This window comes from Myotis davidii, unplaced genomic scaffold (assembly GCF_000327345.1).
Source record: "Myotis davidii unplaced genomic scaffold, ASM32734v1 scaffold80, whole genome shotgun sequence".
In the NCBI taxonomy this organism is placed as follows: Eukaryota; Metazoa; Chordata; class Mammalia; order Chiroptera; family Vespertilionidae; genus Myotis; species Myotis davidii.
In genome coordinates this window covers 594,683-622,379 of record NW_006292686.1, presented here as the reverse complement: position 1 = coordinate 622,379, position 27,697 = coordinate 594,683, and the positions used below count along the sequence as shown (strand labels likewise).

Here is a 27,697-nt window from a genome sequence, read left to right as displayed (position 1 = left end):
TTTTCCAAGAGGTCAACCTGTTGGGAATGAACTATAACTCTCACGTTTCCTTGGCATTTTGTTTGTGCCTCTTTAATGCACACACACACAGAATTTTGTGGGTTTCTAGTCTCCTCTAGGCCATCATCAATGTCCTTGAAGGCAGAAACCATCCTTGGTTCATCTTCAGGCTCCCCAAAGTGCTTTTCACACAGTAGAGACTTAGTATTGAAGGAAGGGAGGAAGGGAGGAAGGAAGAAGTGAATGAGGAAGAAGGGAAGGAAGGAAAGAAAAAGTGGCTGATTGTGGGGTGAGGAGTCTGAGACAGGAATGGCTGAGAACAGGTAGAAAAAGTTCAATAGGGACCAGCTACTGAACAGCCCTCCGTGCTGAGGAAATACACGGGTGCGCCTGAGTTTGCATCGTCACTATGGGAAGGGGATCCGATTTCTTTAGAGCCTTTGTTTGGAAGCATAATTAGGTGATTTCCTTCCAGCTTCCCTGAATGAGGAAATATATGAGTGAGTATCTCAAGGGTGTGGGATTAGTGGCATGTTCCCCCTTGGCCAATGGGAATGGTAAGGAGACCCTGGGAAGAGGAAAGGAACAATTTCTGGAGAAGGAAAGTCACAGAGCAGATCCAACTTTTGGTTAAATAAACAGAGGCATCTCAGGGTCTTGGTGAAGATTGGGGGTGAGGACTGAGAGGAGAGGAGAGGTGGGAAAGGCTGGAGGGGGGCTCCTGGGCTCTACTGAGGTATGGATGGCAGGGATGGCGGCCTAGCGGGTGGAGAAAGAGTGATAATACCATGGCTTTTACACATCTGTACTTTGAATGTAGCCACCTACTGCCCCATCAGTCAATGACTCAAATGAGAAAGACTACAGTATGCTGACAGTCAGAAAGCTTCCCTTTTTTTTTCTTTTTCAGAGTCCATTGCTATATTGAGGAGACCCTGCCACTAAAGAGATTGCTGAAGAGAAACTTGGAAACACTGAACAGCAATGGATTTGGGGAAGCTACTGATTCTTTCTGTTGCCAACCCTCCTTTCTTTCTTTTTTTTAAATAAATGAAGTGCCATCATTAACACATGTTGTGTTTGTAAAGTACCTTATATATGGGTGTTTAATTTGATTTTCACACCCACCTTATCAGGTAGGCCCTGTGGACGAGCCTTACGGTTATTTTTATGTAACAGCATACGACACAGCACTTAGATGCTGACATGTGAGGTGAAACTTGTCCACAGATTCCCACCAGGGTGTCCTGACTTCAGCAGAGATCTTGTTCCTGGGCCTCAGCAATCATTGAGAAAGACAGACAGCTTACCTCCTTTCCTTCTTCCACAGAAAGAAAACTTGGGGAGATCCTCTTCACAGATGGGATAGGAGTAATTCAAAAAGGGCACTCCTTCCGTCAGGAGACTTGCATCAAGAAACAACTCTTTTATGTCCTCTCCTAAAGGAAAAGAGATGGGCTTTACCTAGTGTGGGTTTTGCTGCATATCAAAGCATTCAAAATTTATACAAGTATGAGTCCCAAGAACTTGCATTTCCAGCCGTCTGTGCTGAGCAGGGAACCGTTTTCTTGGTAAAACAACATTTAGGCCAGCGGTTCTCAACCTGTGGGTCGCGACCCCTTTGGGGGTCGAACGACCCTTTCACGGGGGTCACCTAAGACCATCGGAAAACACATATTGAATATATAATTACATATTGTTTTTGTGATTAATCACTATGCTTTAATTATGTTCAATTTGTAACAATGAAAATACATCCTGCATATCAGATATTTACGCTTCATAACAGTAGCAAAATTACAGTTATGAAGTAGCAACGAAAATAATTTTATGGTTGGGGGTCACCACAACATGAGGACCTCTATTAAAGTGTCGCAGCATTAGGAAGGTTGAGAACCACTGATTTAGGCAGTGGTGCAGGGGACTGTGGTGCCAGCCCTGAGTATGAGATGAGGTGCTTTCACAAACTTGATCTGCTTGGAGGAGATAGTTTATTTGCTGTGCTCCCCTGTCCTGATGCCATGTCCCCTTAATGTGGTGGCTGCAGGTCTGGCTTCTATCACTTTTCAGCCCCATAGTATTAGATACCTCCCTGACAGCGTCGGGGTGTGGGCAAGCCTGCACACCCCCACTGTTGCTGGGCAGATGTTGTAGCATAGTTACACAGGAAGCTTCAGGGTGCTCTGCAGTGCTGGCTTCCAATTCTTTCTGAAACTTTCTTCCATTCCTCTTTTTATGTTCTGCTCCATTCTCCTTTCATTCTGCATTTCTCTGTCTCTCCTCATAGCATTTATTGAGCTGCTGCTATAGAGTCCAGACGTTGTGTGAGGTTTGAGAAATACAAGGATGCATGAGAGTCCTTAGACTCTGGGAATGTTCCCTCCATCTCTGTGGACTGACTGCCCAAGCTAAGTTTATTAAATCCTCTCCTCTGGTTTTGATAAACTGTTTTAGAAAAGAGCTACTCTAGTAACTATAGCAATATGACGATTAATTGTTATGGCATGACCATACAAATGTAAACAATCAGAAAGCATTTGAGCTCATTGATTGGGGTGGAGTGAGAAGATATTACACGCTTTTCACTGAGTCAAGATTGAAGAACTTATATTAGCTGTTTGGGAAATGAAATAACACAAAGACTAGCCATGTTGCTGGTAGTAGACTTGTTCATTGCTGAAATAACTAAACAAAAACTCTCTCCTGAGCAAACATCAATGCTTAAGCTCAAAATATTTTCTTTCTCTGTCGGGTATACTGATTCCAGGTGCTTATATCATACAAATGAGTGCCTAGAGTCTTTTCAGTACAAAAATCACAACATTAAATGAGAGTTTTACTCTATCTGGATGTTACCCAGAGAGAGAACTGAAGAGGAAGATGGAAGTAGATTTAATTCCACAGAGTGCTGGGGAGCAGGGGCTGAGCCAGCCACTCCAGTTAATACAAGTAATTGGGTGAGTGAGCCAGGAAGAGGTTGTTTGATTTCATGTCAATAGTTTTACTTACTCAGAATGATTCCAAATCTAATGTTGATATTTGATTTTAAATGTTCGGAACACTGGTCAATAGAAAAGCCAAAATCTTGTAATGGATCTGCCGAGAGAAAAACAGCAGATTAGGTGTGAGTGCACCATATACTCTGTGGACTCATATTCAAAATTCACACCATTGATATTATTTTTTCTATATGAGTCACTAAAATTGATTAGAAAACATACTGCCCAATACATTTTTTGCATAGGTCTATGATACTTTCAACAACCCTTCCCAGTCTCTGTGAAGCCAATGTCATGTTCAGTCTGAGAAATGAGCACGGTGTCTTTTTGGTGGGTTACATCTTCACTTGTTAAATTTTTATCATTGCTTGAATCTTTTTATTTCCAGAACTTAGACTTAAAATTGCTCATTGATTGCTCGAAACACTTCCCAAAGTATTTATTATTATAATTAAAACAGAAGAATCTATATGCAGATTTTCAAAATTTCGACCTGCCTTAAAAATTCCATCCCAGTCTATCCCATCCTATTCAATGTAATACTTTTTCCTCAAATATTTCACTATATGTAAGGTATCATGTTAGACCTGATAAGGGCTACAAAGATAATTTTTTTTAACACATAACTTCTACTTATTCAAAAAACTCCAATGGCTCATCTATCCCCTAGAAGAGTGTCAAGAAATGTTCTACTGGCCCCATCTTCCACCCTCCATGTCACAAAGCCATCCTCCATTCCCTGAGGTCGGGGCTGCAATGTAAGCACCCAGGAAGTTCCCACCATGTTTGAGTTACGCACGCGCTTCCTCCCATTTATAATGTTCTCACCCCTTTGGGCCATTGTCTAAATACTAAGGTGTTGCTCATTCTCCTTGTCTTTGTGAAGGCTTCCCTGATAGTCCCCGGCATATTTGTTTGCTCCTGAATTCTTAAAACAGTTATGTCTGGAAAACTTTTTAAAGTGTACAAACATGTATGATTTTATACTTTGCTCTTTGATTTACCCCATAATGCAGAACTCCTAAAAAGTAGGAGCTGGTGTTTTGTTTTCCATTTCTTTTTCCTTTATGTTTCTCACTGGGCCTGAGAGAGGAGAGCTGGGTCTACATTGCACTAGTCACTGAGCTGTGCACTTTATTTATGAGTTTTCCATTGAATTCTTCAGACTCCTAGCATCTAACAGAGAGCCTCATGACCAGACACATGGCAAGCGCTGGATAAATCACATAATGAATGGATGAAAGGGCCGTGTAGTAAGCCACTATCTCTCAGCTGCAAACCCAGCCTCCAAACTCTTGCTTTGTGAAGCTGGGGCTCTTCGAAATCATGTTTCTCCTCTGCTAGAGGTGCCAGAGGGAAACTGAGGCTGAGCGCGAGGAGAGACTTGCTCCTTCCTGCGGACTTGCTGGTACTTGAGAGTGTCACCTGGCAAGGGTGTGTCACCCTGGCAGTGGCAGTTGGTTCATGTCCAGCTCTCATTTGCACCTTCCTGGAATCAGCAGAGGCTCAGCTTTGCTGGCCCCGAAGCTCCTGTGATGACAGTACCTCAGAAGCTGTCACCCCTTCCCCCAGAAGTGGGTGTCTCAGCCCCACAGGGCTCTTCTTTTAAGCATCTAGGTTCTAATAGCTCCAACCACTGCCCTCTGCTCCCCAGCCTTTGGGGTGGTAACTGCATCTTCACTGCCCCCCCCCTTTTTTTTTGGTTCTCTAAGAACTGCTTAGGCAATTCCCTATATTAAATTCTCTGTGTTAAAATAACTGACGTGGTCCTGTTTTTCTGACCAGGTCCAGAGTGCTGCAACAAATAATGATCTTGAGAGATAGGTATGATTTTCCCCGTTTCATAGATAAAAACATATAGACTCAGAGAGGTGCTATTAACTAGCAGGGTCAAGATTAAAACCAGAATAAAAAACAAAAAAAGAAAGAAAGAAACAAACAAACACATAATTGTCGCTTAGTGTTGTGCAGAGGCTTTCACAAAGCAGAGCCTCAAAGATGCATGTTAATTACTTGATTTGCAAGATCGCCTGGAATATGTGTGTGCAGGCCTGTGGCATCTGCTAGTTCTCTTTCATAACTGGTTTCAATTTCAGCTGAGCTATGAGCTCACATTTGTCAGTGATAGTGTGCCAGACAGTTTTATCACCCACATTGCTGACCTGGAGGATGCATAATTGTCTGTGGTTTTTGCTGTGAAAATGATCGCTAGGCAATTTCAACCTTGCAAACCGAACCTAGTGACCTTTAATCTGGCCACTAACTTTTCTGGGGGGAAAAGCCTTTTTCTCTTCTGCTCATTTTACTTCATAAACATCTCTGTGCTGTCCAAGGGCTTCCTTCAGCTTGGAAAGTAGGAGCAGTGGGTAAAAATGCAATGTTTCTCTTACATATTTGGCACTCGGTGTTGAAAAAGAGTCCAACCAACAGATGTTTAGAAAAGTACATCTGAAAATTGTGAATACATTTAGGTTGCTATCTGAGAAAAATAAAAGAGGCCAAGTGTGTAATGCTTAGCTACTTAGCAGTTACAGAATGATACTGTACGTTTATTGATATTTAAAGGTAGAGATAGAGAGAATAAACTAAGGGCAAAATAAGGGAAGAAAATATGTCTTTGATACTGGAAAAATATTGTTAGGAAAATAATCGTAATAAGGAAGAAAGTCACAAAGAAAGCAGTAGGCTACCTCTTTCTGAGGATGTGTTTATAAACACAGAAAATGAGATTGCTGGAAAAGCGCCTTGGGCTTGGCGATCTTTCCTATCAGTTCTTTTTGTTTTACATTTGAGAGTGAATATGCAGCTTGCAGTCATCTTGGGGGACATGACATCAGTTCCTCCCATTCCCCAATTCCATCCTTAGAATCTCATATCCTCCCCCTATTGGTCTGTGTTTGCCCTTAGGCACTCAGCATGCTCTAATATTCTCTGTAGGCCTCTGACATTCCTCCACCAGATGCTACCAAGCGGGCTCCCCAGTCTCAGGGGTCACATAATGCCTCAAGATTATAGGGGTTCCACATAGTTGTTTGCTGAATTAATAATAGGAGTTACATGCACATTTTTTGTGGTGTTGTGCATCATGGGAGGCATCTTTAGCCTCTCCCCACAAGATACCAGCAGCACACCTGCCCCCAACTCCAGCTGTGAGGAGCAAAAACGTCTTTAGACATTGACAAATATCCCCTGGGGGACAAACTAACCTTGTGGAGAACGGCTGCTTTAAAGAATTGCTTTGTTAGTTACCAGATTACCAACTGTCTCAGAATCACCTGCCAGAATAAAAGGTGGTGGATTGCATTTTTGAAGTTCTCTTTATAGAGAATTTGAACTGATCGGGGGTGAGGCAGAGACTTTCCCTTGGGCACTTGCTCAGGTGATTTGTAACACATGCACATCACCTGCACTCGGATGTTGTGAAAGAGTAAATTGGGAAGTTAGTGTGAGTTGGTGTTCTCAGGCTTCCAGGGCAGAGCGAATGTTTCCTCCAGACTCATCATTGTACAGAGAGTAGCAAACAAACTGAGCAAAGAAGCAAAGCTTCATGGTAAAATATACAGTCTATTCATGTGAAATATTTTTCCTCAGCTTCTAAGCTCCTTGTTGACGTATATGGCTTCTATCCAAGGGAAGACGGTACTTAGAGTGAGTGAGCCCAGCTTGCCCCAAATGCCCTACTGCCCCCACCATCCTGGGACATGGGTGCATGGAAGCAGCCTCACTCCCTACCCCCAAACAGTTGAGAGCCAGTCCCTGGGACTGAGAAGAGGCTCTTGGAAAGCAGCGCAGCATCTGCCTGGCTCGCCAAGGGCAGCAGCAGTCAGCGTGTCCTGGAACTGCTTGGGGATCACCCACGGAGTAGAACAGACCTAGGTAAACAGGAGGCGTAGCCTGTGCAGGGTCTAATGTATCTCAGCTCTGGGAACATGCTTGTGCCTGAAGCTCTGGAGGTGGCCTGTGCTCTCCGGGGCCGGGCTGGGACCGGGTGGTAGTCCAGGAGAAGACAAGCTCACCTGGGTATTTTCTAACCAGTGTTCAGGTCTCAGCTGGACCCAGGGGAAGGAAACAAAAGCCACTGGCACAGCCTCGGGAGGGGCATTCCCCACCAAGGACAGGGAAGCTGCGAGCCTGGGGGCCCTGGGCAGTGCAGGCCTCTGGGCCCGGCAGTGTGGTCCAAGGCTCCATGGCATTAAGTCCCGAGCCAGGGCATTGCTGGGCGCCCTGCAGCCTGGTCACTGGTTAGGTGGTTTGAGGGATAGAGGAGGAGCCGACTCTCACGCTGCTCATGCCATTTTTATATTTCATAGCTCTGCTTGAGGGGTTTTGTTTGACTTCATATTTGGACATAATTATATTTTCACAGAAAGTTGCAAAGAGATAAAGAGAGGTTTTAGGTACCCTTTACCCAGCTTCCCCCCAATGGTAACATCTGACATAAAATATAGCACAGTATGAAAACTAGGAAACTGACGTAGTTATAATCCACAGCACTTATTCAGATTTTTTAGGTTTTAAAAACTAATGCAAGGTGGGTGAGCATCGGCTCTCCTGCCCCATGAGAGGTGAGTTCTTACAGCAGTGCCACCCTGAAAAGGAGCTGGGACTCCTCCAGCCTCATCTCCGCTCGACTCCCAGGTTCATATCCAAGTCCATCCCCAAGCTTGTCCATGTCCTTCCTGCTACATGAAGTTTGTCTCCCTCTCTCTTCTCTTTCTCTCTCCCTCTTCCTGCTGCTCTCCCCTCTTCTGCTCTCTTCCCACCTCTCTTTTCTTCTCCTTTCTCTCACTCCGATACTTCTTTACCCCTCCTTCCAGGCCCCCTCCCCCTCTCTCTTTCTCTCTTTTTCCCTTCCCTTCACCCTTCCCCCCTTCCTTTTTATCCTTGTACCCATCCGGTACTTAGATGGATGACATCTGAGACCCAGAACACTGCCTTTTCTTCTAATACTATACCTTAACCTTCTGGTTTACCCGCTGGAACCCCATTACTTTAGGAACTGTGTGTTGCTTCCTACATGTTCTGTGAGCAGAATACAGGCTGACTCTAGGAGTTAGAAATTACAAAGCATATTTCATAGCATGCTTTTAATAGAGGCACAGCTTGGGGAGGGGAGGGAAGGACAATAGAGAATGGGAAGGCTTTACCATTAACACACAGCTTAGCTGCACTGGCGAGATCAACTCTAACAAAGAACACTTGGGCAAAGAGACTGTGAGTGAAGCTGGTTTGCTTCTGGTTGCCTACTAAAATAGTATCAGGTAGCTTCTTGTTATTTAATAAAAGGGGTATATTAGGGTTCTCTAGAGAATATATATATTCTATTGCATATGTATAAAATACAGGGTGTCCCAAAAATGTATACACACTTTAAAAGCCGATAGCTGTTAAATGAAAATGAAATGTATTTTAATAAATACTGCCTTTGTAATTACATCCTGTATATGTATTACATAGAGGATATATATAGTAAATATATATAGTATATCTAATCTATGTATCTATCATCTATTTATCTACATGAGAGGTTTATTATAAGGGATGGCCGCACACAGTTTGGGGTGGTGGGCACAGCTGACAAGCCAGTGGGCCAGAAATTTGAGATTACATGTCGCAGTCTTGAGACTGGATTGCGTCTTCCTCAGGAAACCTCAGTCATTTCTCCCAAGGTCTTCAGCTGACTGGACCAGGCCCCCACACAGTGTGGAAGACAGTCTGCTTTATTCTAAGTCTTCTTATTGGAAATGTTAATCACACCCACAATGCCTTCACAGCAACATCTTCACCAAACAGCTGGCGCCAGAGCCTAACAAGTTGAGACACAGAGTCCCCCACCACAGAGGCCTTTTGTGTCACGCTGCCCGAATCCTCAACAGCTCTTCCAGTTAAGCATTCACAGCCCTTCTGGCTCTTATCTGGTCAACAGTTAGTTAGCTCAAGACTAAAATGCCTCTAAATGGCTCTGCACGTTTGTGGGATGAAGTTTTGGAGCCCCTACCAGGGGCAGGAAATGTGTGGAGTGCTTGGGATATAGAGGTTAGAAAAAGCCATCTCAGTTTCAGGAGTATTATGAATAGGATGTCCTGGTTCTGTGGAAGCACCAAGAGTGAGCCAATAACTTCCTGGGAGCCAATGACTGTAGAGGGAGGAGTGGGTGACATGATCTGATCTGTGATTTCACTACTTTTCTATCCAAATCCTGACTTCTATGGGAAATGTCACCTCATCCCACAGCTTCTTTCTCTCCATTCCTATGAACTTATGATCTATGTCAGTTACTTACCACGTAACAGACTGCCTTGTGTACTTACTCAATATGTTATGTGATAATGCCTTGCCTCTCCAACGGATGTCCGATCTTCCAGGGCAGAACTTTTCTATTACATCTTATATTATATCCTCTTATGTCTTTGATTACCCTCCCCTTCTCATTGTTCCTGACATGCACCTGAAATGGCAGGTGCTAACTCACTATTTGCTGAATAGATGGCTCTTGTTTTAATTCTCTACTTTCAGAAGACATATTTACCTCTATCTGCTGTGCAAAAATCAATTTGAACAATTTCCAATAAGTGTCTTGTGAGAGGTTTAGGTCTCATACAGGAAAAATTTGATCGCTTCTCTGGGGCCTTTGTTCCTTCACAATCCAGCTCAACTGCACGCCTTTCCAGGATGCTGACTGCCCTTTCCTCATCTGTCCTTCCTCTGGTCTCACACTGCAGGCTGTGTATATCTTTATCATACCTTTATCATCACGAATGTGCTACGTATTGCTAGTTTGCACCTCTCATAGATTATACTAGGGTAGGAACTATGTTTTATTCATCTCAGATAACTAGAGTCTATTCTAGTAAATGTGTCCAGGAATGTCACTTGGTTGGATAAATAGATGGAAAGGAAAGAAAGTCAGATACTTTGATGATAGCAGAAGGGAAGTTGAGCTTGTACTTGCAGGTTTGCTGGGCACCAGCTATTACTTGGAAAGCCTAAGTTGTGAGGCCACTAATATTGATCTCTCCTCACACTCGGAAGGCTTTCTGAGAAGGTGCTAGTGCATTAGCTTCGTCATCATAATAGTGGGAATTTGCTTTGGCACTTAGGATAGAATTTCTGAGTGCAGTTGAAAACCCAGTCCCAGTCCAAATGGTAGCAGATATTCCTGTCATCTTTCAGAATTCTTTTCCAAATAAAATAAAATAAACAGAATTTGCTCTTGACATCTTCCTTTAGGTTGGATGATTACCAATTCTTCAAGCTTGTACTCTGTTTACAATACAGGTCTAGTTGTGCATGTATCTGAAAATTTGCCTTCTTGTGTAGCTGTATTTTGATTGGGGTGTTTTAATTTTCCTGTGCGATTCATAGGAAAACATTAAAGGGTCACTGTGAATCACTAAAAGGAGTATGATGAGTAAGGTCAGTGAGATGCCATTGCTGGAAATTCATTACCATAACAACACAAAATTAGCCTTTATTTTGTCTGTCCTTGATGCCACTGTGGTGTGTTCCTTCCACTCTTCTCCATACTCCTTCCCTGGCTTGGAAGAGAAAGACATGACCTACCGTGTGGCAAATATATTTTAATTATATGTTGTTCTGTCATTTCCTGATCTCTTCTTTTTTTACACCTGTCAAATCTTGTCACTATGGAATGGCACGGCAAGGACCCTTTGGGCCACTATTTCAAATAAGAGTAGTTTCATCCCCATTCAAGTCTTTTTGGTCAGCATTTCATTGGAAACACACACACATTTAAAGTCTGATATATGATCTGGCTTCTTGTCTAATCAAAATGCTTAAATATGTTCTTGATATTGACTACAACAAAAATGGAATGGACATCATCATAGTAGATTGCCTATTGTTTGTAATGCAAGATGGTTCCAACATCTGCAGTCTATCTGGTAAGCTTAGTGAAGGCATTATTGAGTATAAAGATATGTTTGGTGCTACCAAATTCAAAATTCTAGATCCCTCAACTTGTCTGCTTCTAACTGTAAAAGAAATGAAGTTCAATGGAATTCATTATTGATGGAAAGGGATATTTACCTGCATGGCCCCTTGGCTTCTGAATTCCACTCCCTCAGAATAACCTGAGATTGGCTTCCATCAGCTTAGGAGGAGATGGCTTTGTGTCATAAGGTAAGCATTAGAGACCCAGGCAATGAAGACAAGCTTTTATCCAAAATACCTCGTCAAATGTCTTAAGAAAAATAAGGACCCATTAGAGGCTGACATACTCGATCCTTTGAGTCTTAGGAGTACATCAACAATGAAGACTAAATGCACAGTTGTATTGTGTGTTACCAAGAGGGCACCACGGTGCCACCTAGCACAGAATCTTAACATGAGGATGAGAGAAAACTAGAACCTGTCCTATAGGTGAGATAGTGGCTTGAGACTGGGAATTCAACTGTAGCTTCTCATTCATTTCACTGAGTATCTGACATTTGGCAGGAAGAGCACCAGGCCTTGGGTGTACAAAGTCAAATCAGAAAATGCATCTGCTCTCATCTGGATTGCAACACTTCCATCATCTAATTACAATGCCATCCAACTGAATGATAGATTCATTAAAAGATACATGTATACTTCACTCTCTCCTTTATAGTCAACATAGAGTCAATGTTTTATGGTTTTCTCTGTGCAAGGTACGTCTTCCATGGGTGCACTTCATTCTGTCTATTTTGGCCCCTTTTTAATCTTAGTGACAATGTTGCTAGTCACTCTTCCAATAATATTTATTAACTGTGTCATACGCACCAGACACTGCTAGCTAGACCAAGCGGGGCAGGAGGCTCTTGACCAGGCCAGATATCCTCAGAGCCCCAGTATTGGTTAAGTAGTGATGAAACTGCCAGGGCTCCTCCAAGTCTAGAAGCATTGGGGTACTTTTCTATTCTGTTTGGTATTGATGATTGTTTAACTTTCTGTAACTAATCTGGAATCAGTCCACCTGGGATAGGAAAACTGAGGAAAGCTAGCTTGTTTTGTTTTTAATGGGAGAGTAGAATTCAGAGCATGTCTCCACTGCACTTTGAGGGTGGGGGTTCTGGTTTCACAAGCAGGCAGACCCCCCCCTTCCCAGGGTGGGGATCCTTGGTGACTCCATGAGTCCTGGGCTGAGGAATAGTGGAACCGATGGCAGTATTTGGTGACATCGAGACACCACCAGATACACCTGTCATATTTCATTTCTGCATTTTGCACAAATCTGTTCATCTTCTGACAGGGGACCAAAGCTGGGTGGGTCCTGATGTGCAGGGAGTTTCACCTGATGGTGTGTGGCTGTGAGGGTGAGTGCTGGGCTTTTTTGTTTGTTTGTTTTGTTAATGCTGGAAAGAAATTTCCTCCAACTTCTGGAAGTTGTGAATTGGGTATGGTGTTTGTTTTTTTTAAAGAGCTAAGGTGTTTGTCCTTGGCGTCTCGTGCTGTGGAACATGATGCATGAATGACAGAAACTGATAAGCTGGCTGGGAGGTAACAGCCAAGGGCAGCCCTGGCCTTGCTCATTTACAGAACTGCACCTGAGCCCGGAGTACCGGGAGTTCCCAGGTGTGCTTGAATCATCCATTCTCTCCCAACCTTGTGAGTGGCCAGGACACCAGGTATTAGTATCTCCATCACGTGATGAAGAGGCTGAGATCTAGGGCAGGGAAGGGACTGTTTTATCTGAGGACTCAGCCTCCAGTGCTCTCAGTCCTGCTCCTGTAGCTCGGCCCTCATGCTGCCACGTGGGAGACACAAAAGGCAAGAGAGGCCACTAAGAAAGGAAAGAAGCAGAGCTTTGGACAGAGGCAAAATGAGTCCAACCCCTGCCCCAAGACCCTGCTCCTCTTACACTGCAGGTTGATCACAGGAAGGAACAAAAACAAAAACAAAAAACAAAACAAAAACAAAAACAAAAAGCCAGCTTCCCAATTATGCTAGCTTGCTGGCTGGGGTCGGGTAGGTCACTGCTGCCCTGCAAAGGAGCACCTGCTTCTCTACCCAAAAGACACTGGCATGGCACAGAGTGGAAAGCAGAGGCATCGGAAGGTTTTTGTAGGAATCAAGAAAAGCAAAGTTTGTAGAGCATCTAGGTCAGTCCCAGGCAAATAGTAGATTCTCAATAGAAGGGCAATGCTGACTATTTTCATTGCAGCTATAGAAACCAACTTCTTTTAGAAATTTTCTTTTTAATACCAGAGCACTCTAGGCTTAAAATAATTTACCCAAGTTCAGTAGATATTTCTGGTACAAAACCTAGATGTCAGTGAGGGCCTTGCAGCCCTTGGGCTATAAATAGGATTGCATTGAACAATTCGTGGTCTGGATGCTTGCCACCACTGGTTCTCAAACTTGACTGTAGATTGGGATCACCTGGGTGGCTCTAAAAATACCCATGCCTGGGCTCCACCCCAGGAGGCTGGGTGCTGCCTGGGCATCGAGCTTTTTCAGTGCTCCCAGCTGATGCCACAGCTCAGCCTCATGGGAAACCACCGTTGATAAGCCATGCCAAGTTCTGCACTCAGTCCTGGTGCATGCGCTTGTGGGTGGGCTCCCAGATCTCCAGTGCATCCCTCCAGGCTGAGGTCTCACCCTTTAAAGATTTCTTCAGAAATCTTACAAATATGCTCATAAGTTTAATAGAATTTATGAATATTGGGGATTTCAGGAAGGCATGCCCCTCCCCATAAGCTACTTGTCACCGTATTCCTGCCTCCCTCCCTCTCTTTTTTAAAAAAATATTTATTTATTTTATTAAATTGATTGGGGCGACATTGGTTAATAGGATCATATAAGTTTCAAGTGTACATTTCAAGGACACATGATCTGTATATTGCATTGTGTGCCTGCCACCCAAAGGCAAATTATCCTCTGTCACCATACATTAGGCCCCTGCACCCTCCGGGGGTCCTTCGAGCAAGCCCCACGCTGCTGTTTGTATCCACAAGTTTCAATTTTATATCCCACATATGAATGAAGTCATATGGTTCTTAGCTTTTTCTGACTGATTTATTTCACTTAGCCTAATATTCTCAAGATCCATCCATGTTGTCACAAATGGCAGCATTTCATTATCTCTCTAACTTTTGTCTCTAGAGGAACAATGGAGTATTTCTGTCTCAGTGCCGGGGAAGAACCCCCACCATGCCCCTGGGCCTCAGCAGCTGCCCAGTGACTCCTTAAGGAAAAAGGCAGGGCTCTGCTAGTTAGAATTCTTGTAACGGCTCCTAAGAGAATTTTTTTCTATTTCATTTCAGGATTATTGACTCTGAGCCTAACACTAACCTAGATGCAGAAAGGTTTGAGATGGGATGAAGAGGGTAGAGCTAAATGATGGACAGTGAGAGCTGTTGTGGAATGGGGACATGAAACATGGTGCGTCCATAACAAACTCCAAAGGTGGGGAAGAACTTCCATGGAAACACAGCAGGGTTTTGGCAGATGGGAGTGGGAGCGTGGGGCCTGTGCAGGAGAGGCGACCCCCTGCAGGGCTTGGTCAGGCCTCTGTGCTGGGGTGCAGAGCATCATTTGTGGGTGGGATCAGAGCAGTCTCTGAAATCAAATTAAAATAAAGCAGCCTGTGGTTTTAAATGAAAGACATTCAGCCTTAATTAAGGAGACAGCTGCATCTTTTACAGCCTGGTCAGCTTTGTCTTTCTCTGCTCTCTGTGTTCAAAGAGGCGGCCAACTCTGCAGTCTGGGAATTTGGGCACCCTCTTCCTGTGGGCAGCTGTTGGGCGGAGTGTGTTGTGTTGTGTTGTGTTGTGTTATGTTGGGTGTCCAGTGTCTCTCCAGGACCTTTGGGAATAGAATAGCACCTCATCCATCTCCTTATTCCTGACACCATTTCACTGCCTGAGGCTGCCTCTGGTCCTGGACACAGGGCTACACAGACAGAATAACTTTCTTCTTTTGAGAGAGGTAGCAGGGTTTAACTGAGAATTCTCCGAATAATAACGCCTTAAGAGTTTGAGAATGAGAAACCAAAAACAACACAATCCTTTTACTATTTCTGAATTCCCCCACTCTGACAACACATGTTGGGCTTGTTGCACTGTGATTGGTGGGAAAGAAATGTTTGTTGAGAGAATGAAGGTACATTAATCAATAATCAGACAGGGAAAGTGAGGGAACAGATTTCCTCTGCAGTAATTGAGCTGACTTTGAAAAAGGCCTGCCTGCTTATCTCCTCAAATGTTTTGCTAACACATTTCCTTTTTTAATAAGTCAATTAACCCTAAAATACCCTTAGTTTGCCTTCTCTTGGTATACATGAAATAAGGATTACTTTCCCTTCATAGTTCTTAATTCTCAGACTTGGGAATAAATATTCTTCCAATTAGATTGTGTTTGGGATACATGTTTGAAGTCAGAGCAGCTATCTGAGCATGCCAGCAATTTGATTTCCCTATTTTTGGTAAATGCTGAGAAAATAGAGTGGGAGATGCAACTTAGACAGGCGAGACAAGAAACCTGATACCTGTTGTTTATTGATCAAATCACAGACCTGTTTCCAGTGCCTACTATGTGCTGAGCACTGAGCTACATGTGGGGCTACTAAGAGATGATTCCACTTTGGGCGTAGACCCTGACTTTTCGGAACCTAGAGTATAGAAGGAGGAAGAGAAGATAAACACAGTTTCCACAAGATGCCACAGAGCCCAACAGAGGCCCCCAGACCCATCGTGGGTGGTCAGGGACTGCAGGAGGTGACAGTGACACTAGAGCCCAGTCTTCAAGCTGCAGGGGACCCAGGGGAGTGTGACGGGAGAGGTCACTTTTATAGTTCTGATCACATGCACGTGCTGTTCTAAGCACTATATGTATATTAACACAGATCCTTAGTAAAGTTTTAAGAGAGAATTCCCTTCATTTTAAGAGTCAAGGCAACTGAAGCAAAGGAGGTTTAAGGAAACTGTTCACAGTCACCCCTCTGGGAGGGCTGGAGCATGGACCCAGATGGGGCATTTGTCTCCTGAGTCTATACCAACTCTTCCTAGTGAGCCTTCAGGCAGAGAGAACAGCATGCACACAGAAGCGAGTTCTAAAGAGCCTGTGATTTCTGGGACCTCCACAGCTGCCGACAAAAACCCCTGGTGAAATCAAGCCAGTCCTACATTTGTTCTATTCACTGTGAGCTTCATAAATGCAACCAGTTGAGGGTTTTCTTTGAAGACGTGAGGTCAGAGGTGGCAGGTGTTTGCGGGGACATGGGTGGACCTTAAAGATCCTGGAGTCACTCTGGCAGGATGCTGGGAAGAATGTAGTGTTCTTTCCTCTACTGCTAAAGTGGCACCAGAAAGGCAGGTCTCCGCTTTCTTCCCATGACTTCCAGAGAAGGAGACACTTTGGTGAAACAGTTTCCAGAGTCATCATTGGCTTGCGTTTTACAGGTAAGCTCTGGCCTTCTCTCCCTTTTCCTCATGTTGCTGATCATCTGCCCATCATTAAATGGAATTAAATTACATTTATGCCCATAGTTTATCCTTTGAAGCCTTTAAATAAACACACACACACACACACACACACACACACACACACACACACACTTCAGAAATATAACAACTCCAGCTCACTTTGGCCTACAAGGCTGACCATGTTAGAGCACTCACTGTTGGAGTGGCTCTGGGAATAGCTGCTTCCACTTAACTCAGAATTTAAATTAGGATGACAGCTGGCCATTACCTGGCCTCACTGAGCTGTCATGTCATCACCTGTAAAAGGAGGAACCTGGCACCAACTTAAGCTTCACACTTGTTCTGGTGCTAGCTTCTCAGATGCCCTAGAGGCCAGGGCTGTGGGGCCTGCACTCAGGGGGCAGGATCTGCACTGTGGACGGTACTCTTGTAAGTGAGACTCAGGGTGTTAGGCTCAAAGCTACAGGCCAGACCTTCATTTTATAATTAACTTTTTATTTTTAAATAATAATAGATTTCCAGGAAATTGCAAAAAGTCCTTTACCCACCTTGCCTCATGGTAACCTCTTCCATAACTGGGTTTCAAAGCCAGGACACCGACACTGGTGAAGACTACAAGCCACCTTCAGATTTCAGCAGTTTTTATGTGTCCTATGTGTATGGGGAAGGGGGGTGTGCATGCAATTGCACATGCTCACATGTAGTTCTATGCAATTTTCTCACATGTAACTACCAGCACAATCAAGATACAGATACAAAGGGTTTTTCTCATGCTGCCCTTTGTTAGTCACTCCCTATCCATCACCCCTTTCCCATCTTGAGAGTATTACATCAGTACAACCATGCACGAATTTTGTGCACTGGGCCTCTAGTTACAAATAAAGCTGTCACGATTTTTCACTTATAGCTTTTTGTATGAGCATAGTTTTCATTGCTCTGGGATGAATACTCAAGATTTGGATTGCTGGATTATATGGTATGTGTTTAGTTTTATAAGAAAAGGCACAACTGTTTTCCTGAGTGGCTGTGATTACATTCCCTCCAGCAATGCAGGCAGGTCCTTTCAGAGAGAAACTCTTGTCATAGAAGCTTGTTCCCCAGGGATAAATCAGGAGAGTGCCTTGTAGTCCAATGTGGGGTTGACAACTTTTATACCCATCAGCCTTGGAGGTTCTAGCTAACTTCCCCTGTGACACGAGAAGGATTTTTCCAGAAGCAATGCAAATGATAGGAGCTGTGAAGTGTACAAGCAGCCATGGCTAATTGTCCTTAATGCCTGTACAGGAGAGAGAGAGGCATGAATCACTATGATGGGAGTTTCTTACTTAGCCACCACCCTTCCTTTTCAATGCCACACTCAGAGCCCCCGATGCAATTGTGGCCACTCTCAGCCATTCAGAGGCCTGCAGAGCAAGTGTTAATTCTTGAGATTTGTTTCCCAATGCTTTCTAGTATGAGATCCAACTTCGTATATTTTTCTTCCTCCTTGAGTACTGCTGTCCTGCACATGATAATGAATTGTCCACTGCTGCTTCCAATCCCCCATCAGGCTCACAAGAGAAAAAAATCAATTTACACTTTTTCTAGGAAGCAAGCCCACTGATGGAGCTGACGTGTTGTCTATCAGGCTGCCATAACAAAATATCACAGTTGAGGTGGCTTGAACAACAGACATTAATTTTTCACAGCTCTGGAGACTGGGAAGTCCAAGGTCAACATGCTAGAAGGTTCAGTTCCTGGTGAGGGCCCTGATCCTGCTTTGTAGATGGTGACTTCTCCATGTGTGCTCACACCAAAGGGACAGAGCTCTGCTCTCTTCCTCTTAGAAGGACAGTACTTCTATCAGGGGTTCCACCTATAGGCTCCATCCTGAGACTCTACTATAGGATGTCTTGGACTGAAATCAGGGAAGCAGAATTCCTTATTTCTAAAGCCAGGCCATCATTTCTTCCTGCACCTCTCACATGGTGACACGGAGCCAGAGCTCTGCAGGGAGCTCTCCCTGACGGGAAGGAGAGAGGTGCCTCCAGGGAAACTCCACACTTCTCCTTTGCATGTTGTCACGGGTGTAACACAGACCACCTGGGTCTAGACTCCCACAGCACAAGTAAGACAGGACTACAGCCTTTACTGGTCGATGATGGAAAGACAAAATTCCTTTGCCTTCTGCCAGCAAAATTCCTCTCTTCCAGCAAAACAAATTCTTAACCAAGTAAAGGACTCATTTCTCTATTTTCTGAATCAACATAATTCTAGTGTTTTTCCCCTGATTAGAGGATTAAAAATACTTTTGCTAAAAATATAAAAAATTATATGGGAAGATAGCAAACTGACATGAAAAATAAGATGAGAGACCTGACTTCAGATTAGTAAATGAGAAGAGTGCAACCTGCCAATTAACCACAGCTTTCCTTCCCCAATCAATCCCACACACAAGTTTAAAATAACACGTGGGTTGATCACAGCAGAATTTCAAGTAGACCCCAACCCAACCCTTCACCCTTCTCCTTCACACTATCGCTGTCACCTTTTCTTGCCATCTGTTTGAGTTTTCAGAACATAACATTTTAAAACTGTCCTTGTATGGAAACATTTCTAGACAAAACTGGTGAAACTAAGAGCAGTTCTCCAAAATACCTGTACCTGGGCTTAAGCTTCAGAAAACTGTAAAGAAAAGTCCCTAGCTGAGAAATTGTCTTTTGACACAGAAAACATCTACGCTAATAAAAGAGAAACATGCAAATTGGTGTCACTCCACTATGCCCATCAGCCAATCAGAGTGACTATGCAAATTAATCTGAAAAAGATGGCGGTTAATTTGTATACGCAAGCGCAGAGCGAAGACCGAAGGCTCCAGCCGGAGTGAAGACTGAAGACTGAAGACTGAAGACTGAAGAGGCTTGGTTTCTCAGCTGTGGCCGGACCAAAGGACGGGGTCCCAGGTGCCGGAGGAAAACCAGTGCCAGCAGTCAGGGGAAGGAATGCCTATTGCGCGAATCTTCGTGCAACAGGCTTCTAGTAAGTAATAAATGCTCACAACAGTTTGTAACTTGAAAAAATTGGAAGCAACCTAAATATTCATCAAAAGGGGAATAGATACAATTGTCATCTATACACATAATTATATACTCTATAACCATGAAACCAAATTAACCAAAGCTACTTGTGCTATCTCCTGAAATAATGTCATAAATTGGCTCCAAAATAAATTGTTAATGCAACTCTCTCATTAATTCATATAATTTTTAGATTAGGTCTTAGACCAGCTGTGGGCAAACTACAGCCCTCTGGCTGGATCCGGCCCGTTTGAAATGAATAAAACTAAAAAAAAAAAAGACCGTACCCTTTTATGTAATGATGTTTACTTTGAATTTATATTAGTTCACACAAACACTCCATCCATGCTTTTGTTCCGCCCCTCCGGTCCAGTTTAAGAACCCATTGTGGCCCTTGAGTCAAAAAGTTTGCCCACCCCTGTCTTAGACAATCATACTGTATGCATATAATAATGTTTTTGTTTCCTCCTCCTTTCAAATCCTTAAGCATTTAATTTTTCTTGACTTACTATGCTGGGTAGGGTCTTTGGTGCAATGTTGAATAGAAGGGTGATGATGGGAATTCTTGTCTCATTCTTAGTTTTAAAGGTATTGCTTTCAGTGAATCACCAATAAATGTGATGGTCACTGTAGATGTATATTTTAGGAGCATTTCTGTAAAGAGCACAGAGAACCAATTTTTAGAATTCAATCTGGCATTTTTTAATCAGATTACTTTAATCAAATTATATTTATTTCTAATATATTTGTATTATTTCTCATTTATATTTAAGTTTTCTCTCTTCAGATCTTTCTATGTTTCTTTCTCTATTCTTTCCAGCATTCTTTGGGATTGATTTGAGTGTTTTAAAATTTTTTTTTATTAATTTGAAGTTACATACTAATTACTAGTTTTTAATAGTTACCCTTGAAATTTTAATATGCATGTTTTACTTAACAAAGCTTAAAGTTAAACGTTATCTTTTTAAAAAAACTTTTTCCTTGGCATTTATTTGTTTATTTATTGTGGTAAAAAGCACATGATATTAAATCTATCACCTTAATCACTTTTAAGTGTGCAGTGCAATAATGTTATGTATATTCACATTGCTGTGCAACAAACCTCTAGAACTTTTCATCTTGTAAAATGGAATGTTATCTTTCTTGCCCCCTGAAAAATACAAGGAAATCAGAATGCTTTCCGCCCCAGCCCCACCCTCCTCCATTGCTATTATTACCCTATGGTTTTGTGCTGTATTGTGCCCTGTGGTGGCCGCCTCCAATTGGGCCCCCAATGATCTCTCCTCCTAATTCACACTGTTGTGAACATCTCTCACCTTGAGTTACCCAGTGACTTGCTTCTAAGCAGTAGTAGAAAATGGCAAATGTGTTGTGATGTTGCTTCTGAGATTAGGCTGTAAAAGTCAGTGTCCTCTGTCTTTCTGGCCCTCTCTTACTGTCTTTCTCAGAGCCCTCACTCTTGAGAAGCAGGGATGCTCTGTTGAGAATGGCACCATAGGGAGGCCCATGTGGCAAAAAACTGATGTCTCTGGCCAATAGCCACTGAGGACCTGACCCCTGCTAACAGCCATGTGAGGGAGCTTGGAGTGGACCTTCTGAGGCCTTCCTATGGCTACATACACACATGAGTTTGGAAGCAGATCTTCCCCGAGTCAATCCTTGAGATGGTGGTAGCCCAGACAACACTGATTGGCAAGTGAGAGACCCTGTAGCACAGGGACCCAATTAGCCATGCCCAAATTCCTGCCCAGAGAAAAACTGTGAGATAATAATGTTCTCTGTGTTAAGCTGCTGGGCACTAGAGTCATTTATTATGCAACAATAAGACAAAATATTCCTGTTTCAGATTAGACATTACTCACATCCTAACATTTACTCCTTATTAAAATGTCCTGATTCTTTGCTCACTATTCTATCTTGCATCCCAGAACTAACTTCTGGGATCATTTTGTTCTTTCTGAGATATCATTTAGAAAGTTTCTTTTCTGGGAGTCTTGGTGGCAAACTATAGATTTTGTTTGTTCAAAAAATTCTTTATTTTTGTTACTGAATGACAATTAGCTATATATAGAAGTCTAGGTTAATTTTCTCTTTTCTCTGCTATTGCTATTTAGAAATCTGCTATTAGCCAAAACATACTTTCTTAGTAGGTAATTTTTCTTGCCACTTATACCAGTTGTGTGTGGGGTTTTTTTTTCTTGTTTTGTTTTACACACACACACACACATATGCTTTTGTTGATTTAAAAGATCTAGTTGTGGAATTCTTTTTAAGAATCCTACATGGAAATTATGTTTACTGAATTTTAAGATTCATATTTTTCAATGATTTTAGAAAATCCCAGCATTTTTCTTCAGACAGTACTTTCTCTCCATTTTATCTATTTTGTTCTTAAGCTATAGAACATATTTTCCATCTCTTTATTTTTATGTGATACATTTTGAGTATCTAGACCTTTCATCTAGTTCAGTGGTTCTCAACCTGTGGGTTGCGACCCCTTTGGGGGTCGAACGACCCTTTCACAGTGGTTGCCTAAGACCATCGGGAAACACATATATAATTACATATTGTTTTTGTGATTAATCACTATGCTTTAACTATGTTCAATTTGTAACAATGAAAATATATCCTGCATATCAGATATTTACATTATGATTCATAACAGTAGCAAAATTACAGTTATGAAGTAGCAACAAAAATAAATTTATGGTCGGGAGTCACCACAATATGAGGAACTGTATTAAAGGGTCGCAGCATTAGGAAGGTTGAGAACCACTGATCTAGTTCATTAGTTCTCTCTTCAGCTATTTTTAAATCTGTGTTTTAAACAAACGATTAATTTTTTATTTCAACAATTAAATATTTTATTTTAAGGGGTTCTATATTATTCTTTTGTCAAATCTTTCTTATTTTTTGACATATTTTCCTTGTTTATGTTACAGAGACCCTCTTATTTCTTTAAACAAATGATAATTTCTTTAATCCTCACCCAAGGAAATGTTGTGTTTTTTTTTGATGTTTGTTTGTTTTTAGAAAGAGAGGAAAGAGGAGAGGGTGAAGGAGAGAGAGGAGAGAGAAAGAAAGAGAGAGAGAGAGAGAGAGAGAGAGAGAGAGAGAGAGAGAGAAACATTGATCGATTGCCTCCCCTATGTGCCCCTGACTGGGAATCAAACTTGAAGCCTTCTGATGTCCAGGAGGACAGCCCAACTTATTGAACCTCCCAGCCAGGGCCAAATGATACTTTTTAAATTTTATATTCTGAATGTTATATTTTCTAAATCTTAAAATTTAGGGGTGTGATTTTGCTTTGTTTTTTTCTGCTGACTCTCCCTCCTGGATGTATATTTCTTTATATTTTTAAATTTTGAATTATCAGCTCATCTTCAGAAATCCTGTGAATTGAGAGTGTCCCCCTTCAGAAGACATACTTTCTTAGGCCAATATTCCCCAGGTGTTCCTAATCAAGACCACTTTAACTTAATTCTTAGGGTTGGACTTTTCTGGATCGTGAAGACAATATACATTTAGATTCCAAACCTATGTGATATCAAGTCTGGAGTTAACTAATTCTCAGGGAAGACTTATTTTCCCTAGAGGCCAGGCAGAGTTAAATAAGTATTCTTGTCTTCTACTTTTGCAGAAGAGTATATATTTTTTCTTATCCATTTGTTTTTATTGTGGATGTAGCTCTTTGAAGGTCTGAGGTTCGTGGAGGAATCCATTTCCCATCTTGCACAGCATAAGACACCTTTGCCAGACTGCCACACAGCCAATGAAGCCTAAGTCATGGTTCATTAAGACACACATGTACTACAGGCAGACACAGTTTCAGTGTTGGCTTTCCTCTGTTTTGGGCTTTCAGTTTTTTTTTGGCTCCTGGAAACCATCCTTTCTTGCAAGCTCAGCTAAGCTTTTTAAAATATTTGTGTCACACTTTACCCATTCTTTTCAGATATCTCATAGCAAGACAGTTTTCATATGTAGACCAGGAGATTGCCCACTCTGTACATTTTCAATTGAAGCATCGATCATTTTTGGTGTGCTATATTGGTCTGTCTTTTGCCAGTGTCCTATTTATGGGAGCTTTATCAGCGTATATCAGAGATTCAAACACACAAGGACACTGCAGAAGGCCATTCATTCTCTTTGAAGCCTTCTTCTTGCAAATACCAATGGCTGCCTGAAGGCTTTCTCTGGGTGTGGAAGTGAGCTTGCCCCCATCACAGTCAAACCAAAGTGCTAGGAGTTAGCATCTCTACGGACAACCACAGCCAATGAGTTGGTAGAGCAATACTCCAGTTTCTTCTCCCTTCAGATCTTGACCACTTGAAGTTACGTTGCACAGGTTCTCCCAGAGGTCCCCAGAAGGACCAAACCCCAGTTGCCCATATTGGTTACCTGGATTGGTTTCCTTTACTTTCATGTCTCACTTCTTCACTCTATGTTAATGTTTCTTAGGATCCTGCCTCAAATAAATTTATATTTAATTCTTGTGTCAGGGACCATTTCTGAAGAAACTTTAAACTTAATATTTAAACCAAATTCCTCTAATTTATATTGAGTATTGACTATATGGCGTTAAATGTAGATTCATCTTAAATTCTAATAAATAGTTTCATTTTGAGTATTTATACTCTAGGCTTCCTACTTTCTTGCTATCTTTTAGGAATGTACATTTTAATGATATTTGACCAAAATTAATAAATTTGGTCAAAATTGGCACAAAATCTAATTAGCTATTCCAGATGTTTGGGTGAGATGGAAATAGCATGGAGTGTACATACCTGAGTATTTGATTATTGGGCCATTAAGGATATTCCACACTGAATATGTGGATATCTAACTATTATAATTTGGCATGCTCGGGGATTTATGTGGGGACATCACTTTGATACAGAGGATAGTGATGGTAAAACTGAAGTGTAAATGGTTTCTTAGAGATGCTTTGAGTGGTGAAAAAGGCTACAAACTGCTAGCCTATGGGATGCTTTTAGCTTTCAGATATGTTTTGTTAGCCTTCATAAACTTTAATAATACTTAGCCTAGTTGCCATGCTTATAAATTAGGAAGTTGTGTGTCTGGATTAGAAACTTTAGTTTCATTTTTAAAAAATTAGAAGATTGGACATCAAAGGTCCCACAAGCTCTCATGATGATCAGATGGGGATGAAGAATAGTTTCTTCCAGAGATGAGGCAAGTGCTGTTGTCTCTGTCACTTTCTATTGTATATTACAACTGATCCACTCATTCATAATTTGCCTTTTCCAGGAGGGTATTTGAGGCTTTAAAACATATACATATGTTCTTATTGGTTTTAAAGAGAGTGGAAGGTAGAGAGAAACACCAATCGGCTACCTCCTGCATGCCCCATATTAGGGATTGAACCTGCAACTTGGGCATGAGCCCTAAGAATTGAACTGGTGACCTCTGGGTGGCTTAGGATTCTCAACCACCTAAGCCGTACCAGCCAAGGTGGCATTTGAGGTGGGTTTTTTTTTTTACCCCTGCTCTGCATCTTCTGAAATGGGTGAGATGTAGGGAGATGACAAGTTTTGCAGGAATTAACTGTGGCCTTCTCTCTCTTGCTTGTTCTCCTGTCCTGCTTTCTAGAACTCTGAAGGTCCACACTCCAAGCAGGCAGCATGCTGAGTCCCTGAGAGCAGGCAGTGCTTGGGTGGCAGCCTGCTGCTCATGATTTTGGTTATTCGCTCTAAAACAGTGAGCGAATAACCAACCTTTTTGTCCATGCCCCACCTAAGCATCTCTAAAATGCTGATGGCCTCCCTGTGACATATAATTCTTATTCTTCAAACAGTGCACTCCTAATAGGAGTGCAGGAAGCCTAAAAGGCCACCAACTTGGTCTAAACAAGCTTCTAAAGAACATAGCATCCATGAAAGAGAAAAATAAAAGAACAAAAGGACAGTTGAAGTACTGAAGAAGAAATCACCAAGAAATTGTTTAAAAATAATAATAATATGCAGTGACATGAAAAAATAGCAAATAAAGTTTCAAAACATATAATAGAGAACTGAAATGCATAAATAAGTCGCAATATATATTTATATACTGTATATGAGGCCCCTAGAATCCTAAGAAATGCAAATAATTCACTGTTAATAACTCATTCTCGAATTGCCCCCCTTAAAAATCAAATTGTGCCCCACGTTGAGAATCACTGCTCTAAAACCTCAGGCGCATTTTTGTTAGGACACTTGATACTAACTAACAAGTCTGTGCTCTCCTTAATCACTGGTTTAAATAAACCAAGAGCCATTGGCAATTTTCTCCTCAGGTTTTTTTTTTTTTTTTTAAATGTACACACACAAGATTTGCCCTTTCACTTAGTTAAAACCAAAGCCAAGTGTGAGGTAGAAAAGCTATTGTTCACCCTGGAGAAATAATCTTACTGCTGACTTTCCACTCCACTTGGATTTCAAGCAACTCAGTGTAGGTCAGGCTGAACTCGGGTCTCTGGAGAGTTGAGGCTCCTAGTACTTCCCTTTGGAATAGCCTCCGACTACAGCCCAGACCCTGCCAGCTGACCCCAGTCGGTGGTGAGGGTGGGGGGGGCGGAGAGGGTGGAAGGATTCGGGCATTTGCCTGATGGTTCAAGTTGGCTGTTTTGAACAAGCTTTTTTTTTTTTTTTTCCACATGGAGAAAAGACCAGGAGAAGCAGGTTGCTGGGCATCAATCTTCAGGGCTTTAGGGGCCCGAGTCACCTGTCATACTTTTGTCAGCTGTTCTCTGTCTTGGTTATTTGTTTTCTAAACATTGTTAGAAACCTAAATGAGGTTCATATCACAGAAGAAAGCAGCTCTTATCTAAACAAGCTGTTTTTACTACTCCATGAAACTGTCATTTCTATGTAAAATCTGCAATGATAGTACATTTATGAACTGTTGGTCATCTCAGTGTTATCAATGAGCCCTCACAGAGCTTCTGCATATACAAAGGCTCTTGTTTTATAGGGTCTGGGCAAGCAGGGATGTGGGCAGATCGCCTTAAGAGAAGGGCTGCATAGAAAGTGGATCCTTGGCAATTGGGGGATGTGGGTGTGGGGAAGAGGCCTGGTTCTGGTGAACGTGGTATCTTGAACCTGAAACTGGTGAACTCACTTCATGGCCTTTGTTCTGAGAGAGGAAGCAGAGCTGCTGGGAGGGTCCTATCAGGTTCTGTGCCATCTAGCCTGGTGTCTCAGTTTCCTCTGAACAAAGAGATGCCTGGACTGGAGCCCTGCGGTTCTATCTGGCAAGAACACCTCTCAGTTCTGTAAGAGGTCCTCCATCTGCCCTGAGACTATGGGCTGGGACTGGCAGGATGTTGACTCTCCCTACATGTCTGCAAATGCTAGGATTGTGGAGAAATAGATGGCTATGTAACAGCCCCCACCCCAGAACCAAATAGCATCTATTACCACAATAGGTGGCCACAGGCTGACTGTCAGAAACTGATCTTTTGGGCTTACAAAGCGTAAGGTTGTTTCCAAGAATGTCTTCAGCAACCTCGCCCTGCCCTGGAACATTTCCCCGTCTCCTCCATTTGCAGCTACTCAGCCACGTGAACTGTAACTGTCTACACTGGCCACAGCTTTGTAAACAGACTGCAAGCCAGTGCTAGTGTAGCCTGTTATGCTCATCTCTGACTCAGAGTGGGGAGGGCAGGGGAGACCACTGGGGACTTCTCTCTCCTTTTGGTTGGAGCACATGGCATTAGCCATGCCAGGCAGTGGCTGGGAATAGGAAGAAAGCCACACTGTTGTTTGGGGCTCTTGAAGACCTCATCTCTCCTGGTTCTGTTTTTAATAATTACTTAGCAAGCGTTTCTGAGCGATGCAGCCTGAACAATGACAGGAAGGAAGTTGGGTCACATCCGAAGCACTAGAGGAGCATGAGGCCTTGTGCTTAGTTATTTGGAGATTTAGAGTCTTTCCAGCCCTTGGAGAGGCCAGAGAGAACTACGTGGTTTTCTCTATCTTCGTAAGTAGGAAGGAGTAAGGACAAAGAGCTGTGAGTGAGCCAGAAAAAAATAGACCAGAAGGCCCGATCAGCTCAGGTGGTCTCACATAAAAATTGGATAGAATGCTGGACAAGAGTCAAATCAGCAGCAGCGATCACATAGGATATACATGCAGAAAGAGCATCCTAAGATGATGAGTCAGCTAAATGTTGTACAGATCAATCTCAACCGTGCAAAGTTTATCAACTCCTCTAAATAACTCCTCTCATTATATTT

The 27,697-nt window shown here is 42.5% G+C and overlaps 1 protein-coding gene and 1 long non-coding RNA gene across 2 annotated transcripts in view; one reads left to right on the top strand and one right to left on the bottom strand.

The window, feature by feature from the left end:
- The window catches only part of LOC107183468, a 54,133-nt gene extending 53,052 nt beyond the window's left edge, over window positions 1-1,081 (top strand). Inside the window, exon 3 of the long non-coding RNA XR_001514257.1 lies at window positions 911-1,081. This is a non-coding gene — a long non-coding RNA (uncharacterized LOC107183468). The remainder of the gene's footprint in view (window positions 1-910) is intronic.
- LY86 (lymphocyte antigen 86) overlaps window positions 1-27,697 on the bottom strand; it is a 60,035-nt gene that overhangs the window by 21,974 nt on the left and 10,364 nt on the right. Inside the window, exons 2-3 of the mRNA XM_006766095.2 lie at window positions 3,010-3,096; window positions 1,311-1,439 (exon numbers count right to left, since the gene is read on the bottom strand). Coding sequence (XP_006766158.1) covers window positions 1,311-1,439; window positions 3,010-3,096 — 216 coding nt within the window. The remainder of the gene's footprint in view (window positions 1-1,310; window positions 1,440-3,009; window positions 3,097-27,697) is intronic.